Source organism: Branchiostoma floridae, chromosome 6 (assembly GCF_000003815.2).
Source record: "Branchiostoma floridae strain S238N-H82 chromosome 6, Bfl_VNyyK, whole genome shotgun sequence".
NCBI lineage: Eukaryota > Metazoa > Chordata > Leptocardii > Amphioxiformes > Branchiostomatidae > Branchiostoma > Branchiostoma floridae.
In genome coordinates this window covers 19,101,781-19,117,025 of record NC_049984.1, presented here as the reverse complement: position 1 = coordinate 19,117,025, position 15,245 = coordinate 19,101,781, and the positions used below count along the sequence as shown (strand labels likewise).

General features: G+C 39.9%; 2 protein-coding genes across 3 annotated transcripts in view; one reads left to right on the top strand and one right to left on the bottom strand.

The window, feature by feature from the left end:
* Window positions 1-26: 26 nt before the first annotated feature.
* On the top strand, window positions 27-9,757 carry LOC118417148 (nucleolar protein 9-like). Of its 2 annotated transcripts, XM_035822559.1 has the most exons (13): window positions 27-268; window positions 919-1,386; window positions 1,671-1,781; window positions 2,223-2,370; window positions 3,274-3,466; window positions 4,125-4,265; window positions 4,799-4,921; window positions 5,459-5,548; window positions 5,727-5,852; window positions 7,089-7,210; window positions 7,748-7,887; window positions 8,488-8,594; window positions 9,064-9,757. In XM_035822559.1, the coding sequence occupies exons 1-13, from the start codon at window positions 49-51 to the stop codon at window positions 9,538-9,540; spliced, it is 2,466 nt and encodes an 821-aa protein (XP_035678452.1). In that variant the 5' UTR covers window positions 27-48; the 3' UTR covers window positions 9,541-9,757. The 2 variants fall into 2 exon arrangements, with proteins under 2 accessions (XP_035678452.1, XP_035678451.1); XM_035822558.1 differs by lacking the exon at window positions 5,459-5,548 and having other exon boundaries at window positions 28-268; window positions 5,637-5,852.
* Window positions 9,758-10,360: 603 nt separating this feature from the next.
* Window positions 10,361-15,245, bottom strand: part of LOC118418170 (glycine receptor subunit alpha-4-like) — a 5,303-nt gene continuing 418 nt past the window's right edge. The window contains exons 2-4 of the mRNA XM_035824006.1: window positions 13,822-13,995; window positions 13,173-13,393; window positions 10,361-11,567 (exon numbers count right to left, since the gene is read on the bottom strand). Of these exons, the coding sequence (XP_035679899.1) occupies window positions 11,415-11,567; window positions 13,173-13,393; window positions 13,822-13,995 (548 nt within the window). The 3' untranslated portion in view covers window positions 10,361-11,414. The remainder of the gene's footprint in view (window positions 11,568-13,172; window positions 13,394-13,821; window positions 13,996-15,245) is intronic.

The following is a 15,245-nucleotide window of genomic DNA, read 5'->3' as shown; positions in this document are numbered from 1 at the left end:
TGTTACACAAAATTCATCTCACCCGCTAAGGCAATAGAATCGCCCAAAATGGCGCCTCCAAAACGTGGTGGAAAGGCCCCGCGTGGTCGTTCCAGATATTTCGACAAAAATACGCTTCAAACCCAGAAACCACACGCCGGTAAACATGGGGATAGAGGGTACGAAGGGCCGGACAGGAGGATCGGGCGCCTGGAGCCGGAGACGCTGGGTTATTACCGGAGAGTGGAGCAACAGCTGAAAGATGGGTTCGAGGAGGAGGAGGAAAAGTGTGAGTTGAGTCTGTTCAATAGCATTAGTCGGGCCGCAGAAAGTGATTATTTTTCTGTTTTATCGCCTAATCTTTTGTGTATTTTCATCATAGTATCATAGAGATCAAGACTTAGTATCATAGACGATTTAAGACATCAGTTAAGGAATATTAGGGCACCGAATGATACTGGCAAAGAAACATGATGCATGTACTAGTAAAGCTCAATCAAGTCAATGATAAGTTGCCAGATATTAAATATCAAATGCTAGTTGGTGAAAGAGAGATTCATAAGAATGAGATTGAGAATATTTAAGAAGTGTTGATATTTAGATCAGGGCTAGTGAAACGCAGAGACAAGTAAGTTGAAGTAGAGTTGAACCTGGGTGCACAACTGCCATAACCACAAGGCCAGTTAATAGACTAATTAATAGGGTGTTCAATTCATAACCAAGAGGTTCTGAGTTTGAATCTGATGTGCCACCGATCTAATATTGTGCCCTTGGGATAGGCACCGTACATAATTTTCCTCATTTCACTCAGGTAACCTAGCTCCGGTTAGGGCTGTCCCTTGGAAGTTGGATAAGACGTTTAATTGAGGTTTGCTTTCATAGATTTGTCGTAATAATTTAAAAAGAATGCTGTAACTAAAGTTGCTCCTGTTCTTCCAGGTTTGTTCCTCAACAACGTCTTTACACAGGTGGAAGAAGAGATTCACCTTCTGGCCTGTAACCAGACTGTGAGCAGGATCCTGGAGACCCTCCTGCACCATGCCTCCACCTGCCATCTCATCAACATCATCTCTCATCTCAAACAGAACAACTTCACATCACTCTGTACAGACAGGTTCGCTGGTTATGTCCTCCAGACCATCGTGTGTCTCATTCCCACACATCTTAGTGGGAACTCTGCTTCTAAGGGAGTCACAACTCAAGAAAAGACGACAGAGAAGGAAGAGCTAGACTCTCTCCGCGACTTGTTTCTTGAAGTTTGTGAGGAGATGGTACAAGGGATTGCGCCGCTTGTGAGGGACCACTACGGCAGCCATGTGTTGCGAGCAGTGTTTGAGACCCTGAGTGGGGTGAAGCTTGAGCAGAAGATGGTCCGAAGCCGGCTGTCACTCGGGCAACAGAACAAAGGTGCAGTCAGTGAAGAAAGACTTAAATCATCAGTTGATATGGAACCGTTCTAAACTTGTACTGTTTTCTTGAACTTCTGAATCGGTAAATTAGAATGAAATATAGATACTCTGTGAAAGATTGAGGTTCTGTCAAATACGCTGTATTAAAATAAAGGTCCATATCAGGTCATACTACATACTTAGACACTTATGCAATGGCCTTACATTTTGCATTTGAAATGTCTACCTATTGTGAGTGGATACATTTTTTTAAAGAAATATGATGATTTTCTGTTTCTCCAGGAAAAGAAAGCAAGGCTCCTTCCACTGTCACAGTCAAACCACCACCTCCCAGTTTTCTACAGATGCTGCAACAGTTCACTAAAGCTGTTTTAGACATTGAAGACTTCTCAGGTAACTATTAAGTCTGTAAAGTTAAATATTAAAGTACTTCCCAAATACTGTACATACATTCTACTTTTATCATTATACATTGTACATTGTACACAAAAAATTTATGAATATTTATAGCCTTGATGATATAGCTTTGGTACACTTACCAGTATATTTGTTCCCTGTCCTTGTTATTGAGATGGTTGCTGCCTTGTTCACATCAAACTTTAGTGTCAGTTTGATGCCTTATGTAACTGTTCTTGTACTGTTGAAGGTTTCTCAATGAAGGTTAGACATCCAGGTAAGAAGATACTCCAAATAGTAATTACTGGATATGACTTTGGAAACAGACGTTTCAGGTAGAATCCGCTACAGTGACACTATAGAGATCTAACTATGAATTGGTATGCAAAAGAAATGGTTACTAGTAACAGTTTCTTTAATCCTTTTCAAATGTTGTAGGTTTGGTGTCCCATGTAGCTGCCAGCCCCCTGCTGCAGGCTCTCCTGACTGTGTTACACAAGGTGGACCAGGGGCTGTGTACACAAGTCTGTCAACAGGTCATGGAGTCTGGTGTGTTCACAAGAACATGTGCAGAGAGCGAACTCAGGTGAACAGGATAGGACTAGTCACTGCTTTTGTTAGATAAACTAGTTAGAATATGTTTAGTCCAAAGTGCCCCAGTGCCATCAGGGCTCGAAATACTGGGTGCATATGCACCCAGGTGCACCCAAAATTGGAGCTGTGCACCCATTTTTTTTCTGTGGGTGCACAGGGTGCACCCAAAGATTTTCTTAGGTTTACGTATGTTAAGATATCAAAGTATACTACTAGTCTAGTATACATCATATTCTTGACATCCAAGTGTTTAAAAGATGATAAAAATGTCTGTCATGGAACTTCTTTATTAAGAATTTAATAGCTTGTAATTAAGTTTTGTAATTTCAGAATGTAGTTTTTTTTCTGACATTCTACTTTATCTTATGTGGTGCACCCAAAAAAGTTTTGGTGCACCCAATTTTTTAAGCTGGGTGCACCAGTGCACCCAATCAAAAAAATGAATTTCGAGCCCTGGCCATTGTGGTGATTGAAATTAATTGTTGTCAATTTGTGAAATTGAGAGGAATATAGGCTACACAGTATAAGCTCAGAATGGCATACACAAGGGCTATGTTATTAAAAAGAGTTTGTTTTGCATAAATGGTAGACCACCTTATTGCATAACACACCAGGTTTGTATTGAACAGTACAAGCTGCATACTGGACAGGTTTATTTGATCCACTCATGCCAGGAAGGACCCCCTACTCTTTTCGAATAGTGTGGTAGGGTGTGGCTCTCCCCAAATACGGGACCTCCATTTAACATTCTAACCAAGGGACTGCACTAACTGAAGCTACGTACTCATTTGCACCTGAGTGATAAGAAGTTAAGAAGCAATCAAGAAAATGACTTCCAGTTTCAATTTCATACACGTATATTCTTATTTAAACTCTGTAATGTGTTGATCTGCAGTGGAGTGTGCCTGGCCCTTGTACACCAGCATGCCAGCTACATAGTGAAGACCCTGCTGACCGTGGCTGATGACACCACCTACCGGGACCTGTTCCAGCGCCACTTTATGTGGAGACTGGTGCCCCTCAGTCTGCACCCCGTGGCAACGTTTGGGCTGCAACAACTACTGGCAACACTTCGCACTGAGGACCAGGTATGTGGCTTCTGTTTAGCTGATTAGAATGGAATTTGGGGGTGTCAAGCAGTACTTAGGCAGGTTTGGACAAGTCCAATATACTAGAAATAGTCTGATTGTCCCAGACAAGTAAAAATGCTGATCATGATCAGGCAAGTACATGTCATAGCCCACTTGCCTGACAAGCACAATTTTTCCATGACTGAAATTTTCATATACTTGTTACTTTTCACAGTCAGCAAGCATTGGTCAACAAAGAAAAATAGAGCCGATGATAAAAGAATTCTATTGCTGAAAGTAAAAAATATACCCCAAAATTTTATTCAGATTTGGGCGGCAAGTAAAAAGTTGGTTCAGGCAAATAAATTTTTTATATACTTGCCCGATAGGACAAGTGGATTTTAGACCTGCTTAGGCCATGTTTGCATGAAGTATCTAAGTCTGTGTCTAGTCTAGAATCAGTATTGCAAGGTTGTTACCATCCACCAGCAGTTGTTTCAACTTTCATCAAGAAGTAGTTTAAGATACATGTATCTTTATTGCCTTTCTAGATTTGAATTATGCTCAAGTGTCCATTTATGTGTTAACTATCCCTTCCAATACTTGAAAGGTTACTTTTCATTGTCACTAAGTTTGACATGGTGGCTAAGATTATAAATTATGTTTTTTTACTTAGTTGACATCTGTTTTGGACGAAGTCATGCCACATTTTGAGGACCTGCTGGCCCATGGGAAGGCTATGGTGTTGATCAACCTTGCTGATGCCTGTGTCAGACATCGGACTGGTCAGAGAAGGTTCACCAAGAAATTACTGAAGGTGCACATTGTACAGTAATGTACTTGTATTGTATGTCTGACATTTCTCAATACACTGTAAATTTGTGTAGAGTCAAACCTGTATTAGCGACCACCTTTGCATAGTGACCACCTGGCCATTGGGTCACTTTTTGTCGGCCCCTTGGATTTTTGTCATTGACCTAAGCATTAAGAAATAGTCTATAGCAGCCACCTGTTCAACGAGGCCCCAGCCACACGATTCCTGATCCCGTAGATACAGAAACACTGCCTATCGTGACCATACAGCAGCCATATGCCCTGTGCCCGGTTTACAATCATAGTTTGCGAGGGTTTTGAGTTCCTGAAAGAAATGTTGCCTATGCTTTGTTTGCATCTATTGTCTTGTCCTGTCATATCATTGTAGGTTTATGTACAGTATTTCTTTTAGATACATGTAATGTGTTTGGTCATCGACATTTCTTCATGATTTTATAAGCCTGACTTCCCTTGATGTCTGGTAAACTATGTTAGTTGAAGGAAGCAACCTTAATGGTTAAAAACCCTTTTTTCTAGGCATTTCACATTCCCAAGAATGACAGGCTGAGGTTTGTGCAGGTTGTGGCCTCCCTACAGTCGTATGAGCTGTTCACTGGTGTTCCAGAGGACAGCAGTGAGGAACAGCAAAAGACAGCAAAAGTATGCTACCGTTTTTCCATATCATTCTACATTACACTAACAGTTAAACCTTTAGAAGTGACCACCTCTACACAAGGGCCAACTAGCCAATGTGACCACTTTTTGGTTTTCCCTTAGATAATCCTTTCATACAATCATTAAGAATCCTATCTATAGTGACCAATGACCACCTTTCCACATATACCAGATTGTATTGATTAAGTTGTAAATGCATTTAAGTTCGCAGGGATTTACGAAATCGTTGTTGCAGGAAAATGGAGTGTTCGCGGTTGTTTTAAGTTCGCGGTAGCGCCATAGACTGTAGTCACATACTATAATGGCAAAATGTTCGCTGTGGTTTTCAGTTCGTGGTGAAGTGGCCACTGCGAAAACTGCGAACATAAAACTACCGTGGACATTTCTACATTTACAGTATTAGTCTTCTTGGACAATTTTTACTATGCCATTCACGTACATGGTAGTAAGACTTTATTTTACTAAATGTTGTGTTGAATGTGTTTTAAGACCTTTTGCTGTGCCTTGGCTTGCACATTGTAGGTCCTGACTACTGTAACCCTCCAAGGCTCTCTCCTACTCCAACACCTGCTGAAGTTCGATGACCCCTCAGATGTAGTAGACAGTCTGGAGGCCGTGTCAGCTTTTCTTACGAACTAAATGTTATGGTGAATGTGTTTTAAGACCTTTTATGAGTTGTGCCTTGTCTTGCACATTTTAGGTCCTTACTACTGTAACCCTGCAAGGCTCCCTCCTACTCCAATACCTGCTGAAGTTCGATGACCCCTCAGATGTAGTAGACAGTCTGGAGGCCATGTCAGCACAGGAGCTACAGACTCTGGCGTGTAACTCATTTGGCAGCCGTGTGCTGGAGACCTTCCTCACGAGTCCCACTGTTTCTGAAAAGAGGAGAAAGCCCTTACTGCAGAAGATGATGGTAAGTGATAAAGATGAAAGCCGGGAGATAACTTTCTATGATAGATACCCAGTATACCCCCAATACGCCTTAAAGTATGATTCAGTTTGTAACTGTTTGGCTTTTGAGTCATTTAGTACTTTCTTTTCTTGAACCGAATCTGTACATAAACTTAAGTCAAATGTGATCATTCCTTAAGGTAAATGTTGTATATTTTATCTAAATATTGGCAAAAACGTAGATTTACCTGGTTTTACTTCATTTGTTTCTTACTTTCAAAACTTGGAATTGATTATAGCTTGGAAAGATAAAATAAGATTCCAAAGCACATTGGGAAGTGGTGTAGATTATAAATTGTCCTATCGAGTTAATTACGGTTAATCTTCTGTTTCACAATGATAAGGGTCCTCATGACATTTTGTAATCATAGTCTTTTGTTCTAGTATTTTATGTTTCAGTTTTGTTGTTTCTCTGTTCTCGTGTGTGTCTTTAGTTTGTATGTTTGCCATGATTTCTCTTCTGTAAATTTTTTTTTTCATCAGCAATAAAATGAATGATAAAAAAAACTACATAATTTTGATTTAACATTTTAGCACTAATTATAAGCAAGAAAGATTAGATAAGAGATAAACATGTTTCCTGTAGAGTTCACTGCCCATCTAATCTCCAAGCAGATCCTACAGTAGCATAAGATAGTATCAAAAGCTGGCAAAGGAGTGTAGCCATCCTTGGAGTGTGCATTGGCTACCGAAGCTTTTGATACTATCTTATGCTACTGTAGGATCTGCTTGGAGATTATGCCCATCAAGGTAAATCATGCACATTCGTTTTCCATTGTTTGATGGATATCAGGCCACACCAAATTTATTTGTTGCTTCTTGGATTTTTGCAGAAAAAATTGGACCGGTAGTTTAGGAAAAAAATACAAATTTTTTCAAAAGGTCTGGGTTGAAGATATACAGCTTAAATAACACAAAAAAAACAACAGCATGAGGAATTTAATGGATGTTTTATACAACGAATCCCTTCCTTTGATTTGTTACTAATGCTCTGAATAAAAGACATTGTTTTTAGATTGAAATTATATGTATGTGGCTCTGAGTCTGAATGGTAATATTTACAGATTTCTGATAGCAAAACCTGTATTATTTTTTCTCAGTACTTTTTTTTTGAAAATGAAAATAAATGGACAGGCTAATAAAATTGGTGTGGCCTCATTTAAGAAGAAAAAAAGTTTTGCTTAATTTTTCCCTACAGGACCTATATGTGGGGCTGTCGTGTGACAAGTTTGGCAGCAGGGTGATGGACGTGGTGTGGAAGGTCGCTCCTGTCGGTGTGAAGGCTTCCATTGCTGAGAAACTTGTGGAGAAGGAGGACAGGTGATTATGTTATTGGGTGGGCTGACTACTCTCTGTGGCCTCAATATGACTGTTGCAAGGGTCTGGAGTGGCTGCCATTCCACGCCACTCAGGTGACCTCAATATGACACAAGTTTGGCTAAAGGACTGTAGGATTTGAATCACTCACACAGGGAAGGACCCCTACTCTTTTCGATATGCAGATTTTTTGCAATATCATGTTAACCTATAGCACACAGAGCCATTAAAGCTACATCAGGATCAATGAAATCTGTTTTGTCCCATGGTAATGTACACATAGGAAGGTACATGTATGTTTGTCAAGTTAGCTTCTCACTATTGCCATGCAAGAGTCATTAGTGTTGACTACATCGACCCTCTCCATATCCTCTACCATATTCAAGACATATATGGGTCCCTCAGTTTATTAGCCTGTAGCAGGTTGATTGTAACTGTTATGTATATAGTGTTGTTCAAATGAAAGCTCATCTGTGTCCATACCTGTGTGTGTTTCAAACAAAGCTCAGATTGTACAACCATATTGTGTTGTGTCTCCAGAGTGAGGAGTGACCAGTACGGCAGGTACGTGTGGCAGAATTGTGCCATTGACCACTTCACAAAGCACAAGGAAAAATGGAAGGACGTCCAGTCTGCCCAGGAGAAGAAGAGAAAACTGTTTCAGGAGATCCTGGCTGAAGGTGACATGACCAGGAGGATTTTTTTGTGTTGCAAATTTCTTGTGTAAACAGTTAATTGATCCGCGAAAAAGCTGTCACTCAAGCAACTGGATATGATTTTTGAAAAGGTCAGACGTTTCAACTAGCATCGACTAGTTTTCATAAGTGACACTGAAGGGATCTTGTTGACACATCTAACCTTTTCCAAAATCATATCCAGTTGCTTGAGTAACTACTTTTTGGCGTATCTTATTACAAATGTACCTGGATGTCTAACATTCATCAAAGTTAAATGATCGTCTCTTGTCCTCATTTGTAGATTGAAAGACAGATCTAGAATTGGTTCATTTCAGCTATTTTTTTTTATGAGTTTGGTCAGTGCAAGGCCATGTTATTGCAAAATGCACACAATTAAGATGAAACATAGCATTGTTAGCTGATTTTCTTAAATTAACCGCTTAGCCCTTGCACAACAGGGAACAACAGACACCAGGTAGCGGGTGTGAAACATTGAGTCAAAGGCTTCACTTTTAGAAAAATGCACATTTTTCACAAGCACTTACAGGTTATCAAGATGGTTTAGAATGTTGAGATAAATGTCCTGATTGCACAATTTTTCAGAATCTCCTCCCAAAAAGCCAAAGAAGGAAAGAAAGGAAACAGCTGACCCCAAACCTGCTGACCAACTGGCACCTGAGCTGGCCATCCTTGGGGTGGGAGTGGACCAGGTGAGTTTCAGTTAGACAGGCATCAGTATAAGGATAAAGATTCCATGATTTCTGTATCAATATAGCTGGTATAACTGCCCATCAGCGTAACACACCGGCTTCTGTATCTGTATCAATATATCTGGTATAACTGCCCTTCAGCGTAACACACCAGCTTTGCAGGCACGCGGCATGGCAACATCTAGTTATATTACACTGAACGACCTGTCACTCCTAACTTTTTGCACATTAAGTAATAAATACTAATCTTGCATGGCATGCACATTGTACATCTATGTCAGACCGTATTTACATAGAAGGTCGGTATTTTGATGTAGGTTTCAGAGAAACTCGCTCAAAGCTGACTCAGCAGTTATTTCGGCCAGAATTTTTTAACTGTTGACACATTGCCATGCTATTCATAACACTAACAGTTGGAGAACATGAGTAGTTTGTCTTGCTAAGGATATCTTTTTGGTTTTCCTCACAGGAGGAAGAGGAAGATGAGGAAAGTGACTCAGCAGACAGTGTCACATGTGTCAGCCTATGCAGTAAAGACACACCCCACCTTCAAAAAACAAAGAACAAGGACAAACTGAAGAAAGAGGTCCAAGACAGTGACTGGGAAGATGACAATAAGATGGACACAAAGCCAAAAAAGAAGAATGTTGACACAGGTAGATTAGAGGAAGACAAGCTGAAGATTGACACAAAGCCAAAAAAGAAGATAAAGAAGAACGTTGACACAGATAGATTGGAGCAAGACAAACTGAAGATTGACGCAAAGCCAAAAAAGAAGAGAAAGAAGAACATTGACACAGATAGATCAGAGCATAACAAAATGAAGAACACACAAGCTGCAGTCTCTGACCCTCCAAGTAGTGAGAAGAAAGCTAAGAAGAAAGTCAAACTGCAAGAGAAAAAGAAACGTAAGAAGTTCCCCAAGATTCATCCAAAACAGCAGTGAAACCTTGATTGTAGATTATTTGTCCTACCACATTTACAGGTCACAAATGTTTTCACAGTTGGTTGGTACTATGTTACTTGGTTGGTTGATATAATGTTATTGAGTGTTAGTTCTGCTTCTATGAAGTTACATAAGTCACTTGAGTAGACAGGGCAAAAAAGTATTATACTTCCACATTTTGGTTTTAAAAATATACACATAAACCCACCTTGTCAACAAATGTTGTGGCTCAGTGACTTTTTATTACTTCTCATAAAGCATGGCTTAAAGCATTCAGATAACAATAACATAGATACACAATCGGTGCATCTGGTCCCATTGCAGTCTGCACCACTACCTTTTTTCATTTATACTGGAAGCACTTTTTCATAAGATCACATCATGTTTTCCCTGTGGAGTTTCAGAGGCATTTGATCACTTCAGTAGATTAATGTGTGTCCATAATGTAAAGTGGAGCAAAAATTGATTTACACATACATGCAGGAGGACAATATTGCTTTGTATTGGTAAAATGTGTATGATACTCCATATTGAAGCTACCAACATGTGGCAATGATAAACCTTTGACACCAATGATCAAGAGACAATTGGTGAATACAATCACCATGATATATATATTTACATATCTACATGTTTTTTATATGACCAAATTGGATATCAAATGGTTTCACATCATTATTGTTTTATTTGACACAAGGTAGGCCATAGTCACTGATGGTACATTGTCAGATTACCTACCTACAGTGTCTAAAGTAAGATGCACCTAAAGCAATCACCTACCATTATCCACCCACAATACAAGTCCCTATATATCACTGATTAATGACATACCATGCTTAACCCTATCATTATTTTTTTCTTGGCAGCATCAGTATAATGTAGACAGTATTATGAGGTCAATCTTGATATCTAGTGGTGCAATCTTTACATTATAGACTCTATGTAGTATTGGCTCATTCTGTACAACAATGAGTTTTCAAAAAAAAGGTTTCGTGTAATGATACACACATCTACCTGGAGCAATCAAAACTTGGTAGCAGTCAGAAATATGTCCACAGTTAGCAAGAAACGGTCATTAAAGCTCCGGTCCAGGAACCTGCTATGCCATGGATGATCCAGTTGTTTGGGAGGTGCTGTGAAGGTTTTACATCCTCCCCTATATGTCTCTGGAATTCAGATACATCAGCCAGTACAGAAGGTTGAAGATGAGGAATGAGGTGGGAAAGGCCAACCGACACGTGTAGTCCATTCTGGTAGAGATGCTAACTTTTGGTAGCGTTTTCTCATAAGCCCCTTCCTTCGAATCCATTTGTCCATCTTCCACTCCCTGTAGAGCAAACAAAAAAGTCAAGTAATTTGATTTTTATTGTTCTATCTTCACATCTAGAATCCGTGCAGAAACTCGCAGTATTTGAGCGCAACCATAGTTGAAGCTATGTAGCATGCTATCAGTTTTCTACCTGAGTAAGTTTCAAAATCTCTGTTAAATCTTTATATTTTCAACAGACTAATGCTCGTAGGGTGATTGTAAGAACATGGTAGAAACAAGATAAGCCCGGGACATGCAAGTAGCAATGAACTGAAATCAGATATATATAAATATTATCATACAAAGAGTCTACTGGAATACTAGTGTTGACTACATCTAGATAGGTTGGGTTTGACTTCTTTTTTTTTTGGAAGCAGAGGAAGACAAATCCCACTTTTTTTACAAGTTGTGGGTTTTGAGATTTTAAGAGGAAAGTGGCTTTCTGTTCAGCTGGGGAATATAATTGTGACTGGTTTCTTTATACAATGTGGTTCTTTCGGTGTGGCTAAATGAACACTTGGAAATAAAATGAGTTTCGTCTACCATTGCTTTAGATGCACAGTATTTACAAATTCATCACCTCCAGAGAACGTATTCTCGCCACACGTTTCAGCTCCTGCCTCTGCATGAAGTTGACGATGGCGAACTCCAGGAGAACTCCACACGTGAACAGCTCGCACGCCACCAGCCAGACGTCCACGGCGCGTGCGTACGACACCTGCGTACGATGTATTCGACAATTTGTAAATCGCTTGTACACAGCTATCATACCAGGCAGGCAAAGAAATCAACTACATATTCCTCTCTAGCTCTTCTGCACGTCATTAGCCCAGTCCTCCGTGAAATACAGATGTGTCACAATATGGAAAAGCATTCCGACATATACTAGTACAAAAAACTTTTCTTACGTTAAAAGTGCCCTGAAAACCCATCTCATAAACAACCCCAGCCCCTTATAGTAGTCCCAGTTATTATCTTATCTCAAATTATTTATTTTTCTATTATTATCTTATTCTTTTGTATTATTATCATATCCCATGTGCTACGTATTTTGTTAATTATTGACTATTATTTATATGGTTTAATATAGAGGAGGAGGGCATAGTATAAGCCGATTATGGTTTCCCCTCCTCCTGCACCTGTAGTCTTTTTATGTATTCCTTTTTCTGTATTGATTCATGTATTTTGTTTTTTTTTTTTTTTTTTTTTTTTTTTTTTTTTTTTCCCATAAATTTTTTACAGCATAAAGTAACCAAACTAAGCGAAATCATACATTTAAATATCAGAATTAAGCAAACTGCAAATATATATCAACAACAAAAAAGCGAAATCATAAGCACAAAGTTCCCCACTTACCCCGATGCTTCTCCAGCTTCCCCCTCCGAGACGCAATAAGACATTCTGTCTTTTGAAATACCGATGTAAGTGTTTTAAAGGACTGGAAATTTAGAATCTTAAAGCGTCGGGAACGGAATATGAAAATCTTACCCAATAATATAATCAAGTTTTTTAAAGGGGGTGCACTTAAAGATAGATCTCCAAACATAACAACAAAGGAATTTAATTCTAAAGTCAAGCTTATTTCTTGTTTTAGCCAAGTTTGTACATTGTTCCAAAAAGATATCACATGAGGGCATTCCCAGAAGATATGAATGTAAGATTCTTCATCACTTTGGCAGAAAGAACAGGTACTAGATTCAATTAAATTCCAAAGTTTTAAAACTTTGTTGCATGGTAAGAATTTATAAAGTAAACGGTACTGAAAATACCGAGCATTGGGGTCAATAGTACATTTAGACAAAGCTGTAAATACTTCTCGCCATGGTATGGGTCTATCAAAATAGTAAAACCATGATAATCGTACTTTATGGGCAATACTCACTTCATTTGTATGGACAAGAAAGAAATTATATAATTCATGTATTTTGTGCGAATAAATAAACAAACAAACAAAACAAGCGACCGTAGCTAACACACGTTGTGTCGCAATTATAGTCTGTGACATCTGTTCACATAACTCACCCTATCTGCTTGTAGGTAAGCTGATTACCAAACGCCGAAACAACATTGCCTGTTCCACAATACCGAAAAAATATAGGGGTAATTTCTGAAATTATTAACGTTACATCGATTATAACAACAGTTACCGCGAAAAAAATAGAACGTGCATCATTTCACAACTGATTATGAGTGCAGACGACATGCCAAACCACATACGAATGCGATAAACGGAACATAGAGTTATATGTGCGAACACTCAACACACTAACCGTTCTCAATACTTTGTCGACGGAGGTTACCCTCCAGTCACAGAGTAACAAACCTGCGGCATGGGCGCGGTGCGGGTGCTCTGGGAAGTCATGGTCAGTACGGTGGTGATGCCGAGGCCGACCCGAGCCGGTACGGAGCGCGGGTCGATCCAGAAGGAGACCCAGGACATGACGACGATGGCACCTGACGGGATGTACATCTGCAGCAGGTGGTAGGACAGACGACGCTGTAGGACCAGCTGGATCTCCAAGGCGGTATAGGTGAACCTGTCAGCTGTTCGTGAGTAGGAAGGCATTTTCAGCACTAAGGACATGTCAGCAAGACCCAGGTGGGTTTGGATCGGCTGTTACAACTGCCAAAGATTTTGGAATACCATATCCATGTATGGCATGTAATCAAAGTACAGCACCCTAAGAGTAACGTTCTGTGTCGACTACTAAGGCCTAGGTCCCAATTCCCAACCCGGGACCCGGCCGGGTAGCTTTCGGAAATATTATAAGAAAAGCACCAAAACACACAGAACTTGTCAGGAGCATAATATGTGTACATTCCTTGCAATTGGTAAGCACTTTTATTTTTCGCTTCCGCAGACATCCCGGCCTGGCCCTGTTTCGGAAATGGGACCTAAGCCTAACTTGGCACTTACATGATTTAATCGCGCAAAAACTCGTACATGCACATAGAAGGAATCATCTACTGACCTTTGTACAATAGACTGCAGTTTTGTGTTTGCTTGCTGCAGTCTCCAGCAAACCGGGTACAGAACCCGCACTCGTGGTTGTCCGTCCGTATGACACAGGACCGCAGCTGGCTGGAGAAGCACGTTTCCGCGGCGGCGTAGTCACATGAGACAGTGGAGTAGGTACATCCTTTCCCTGATGAAACAACCAGAATTTCGAATCATACGCTGACAGAGATATCTGTTAAGTTAAACCAAGTTGGACTGTTGAATTTTAGCTCTCAACCCTCCTCTACTTGGCTCTTGTTATTTTCTTGGACTAAAGATTGATTAGCCTCTTAACAAGTGAACGCCTGCCGGTATGATCTGTTCACTTTCTAATCGGTCCAACATCCGGGCCACTGATTCTTTCAGGTCCTGTTTTTCTGGACCTGTCCAACAAGAAATAAACGGTTTTGTACCGGTACCGGTGTGACAGCGATCTCGCCCCCCCAGCGATCTCGCCCCCCCGGGGGGCGAGATCACTAGCGTTTTCGCCCCCCTTTAGCGTTTTCGCCCCCCCCCCCCAAAGCAGCTGGTTACTACATATTACAGGTGCGCTACCTGGTACTATACTGCACCTGGGGAGTAACGTATATGGTGTGTTACCTGGTACCTATATGGCACCTTATTACCGTACTGTAAGATGTCATACCTCGAAAATCGATACTATATTGTTCGGTGCAAACATGACATTGAAATGAAAAAGAGAATTTTTGCAGCTGAGGTGGCATAAAAACAGTGCTACTGCGAACGTATAAATCAACACCGTCTATGGTACGGAATACGTCAGCTATATGTTTTCAATTTGTCACAGTGTTTTCTTTCTTGTGCTGGAAACATTTCCAAAGCACTAACAAAAACACACGTGAATAATACTAATAATAGTATCTCATTATAAACACTATCTACGCGCAGGTTGATATAGCTGTTGCTAAATGCTACACAAACACTGGTAAAGTACCAGTCTTAAGAAACACGGGTAAATGCATCAGTTCCTAAATACTAGAAAAAACAGTCATGTTGGAGGTGAAGATATCCCTTGGCCAGGTGCATATACCAAAATGTGCGTTATTCTAATTAATACCTAATATTTGCATAATTAATAAAGACATTACATAGTTCTTTTGTGGTCACTTCATGGTAGAGACTTCATATTGGAGATATATAGGTTGCTTGAGGACAGGTGAATACAATGAAATACATATTATGTCAAGACTCAGGTATATGCAATAATGGGAATACAAGGGACCCAACCCTCCTTGTCTGAAACAAGTTCAACTATCTTATTACCATGTAATTACGTTAATATTTATGCTATGAATGGAGTTATGTATCAAACTCGTGTACTTATATCATTCTGAAACTGCATTTTGTGATTTATACCAATCAACTTCTAAAATGTCA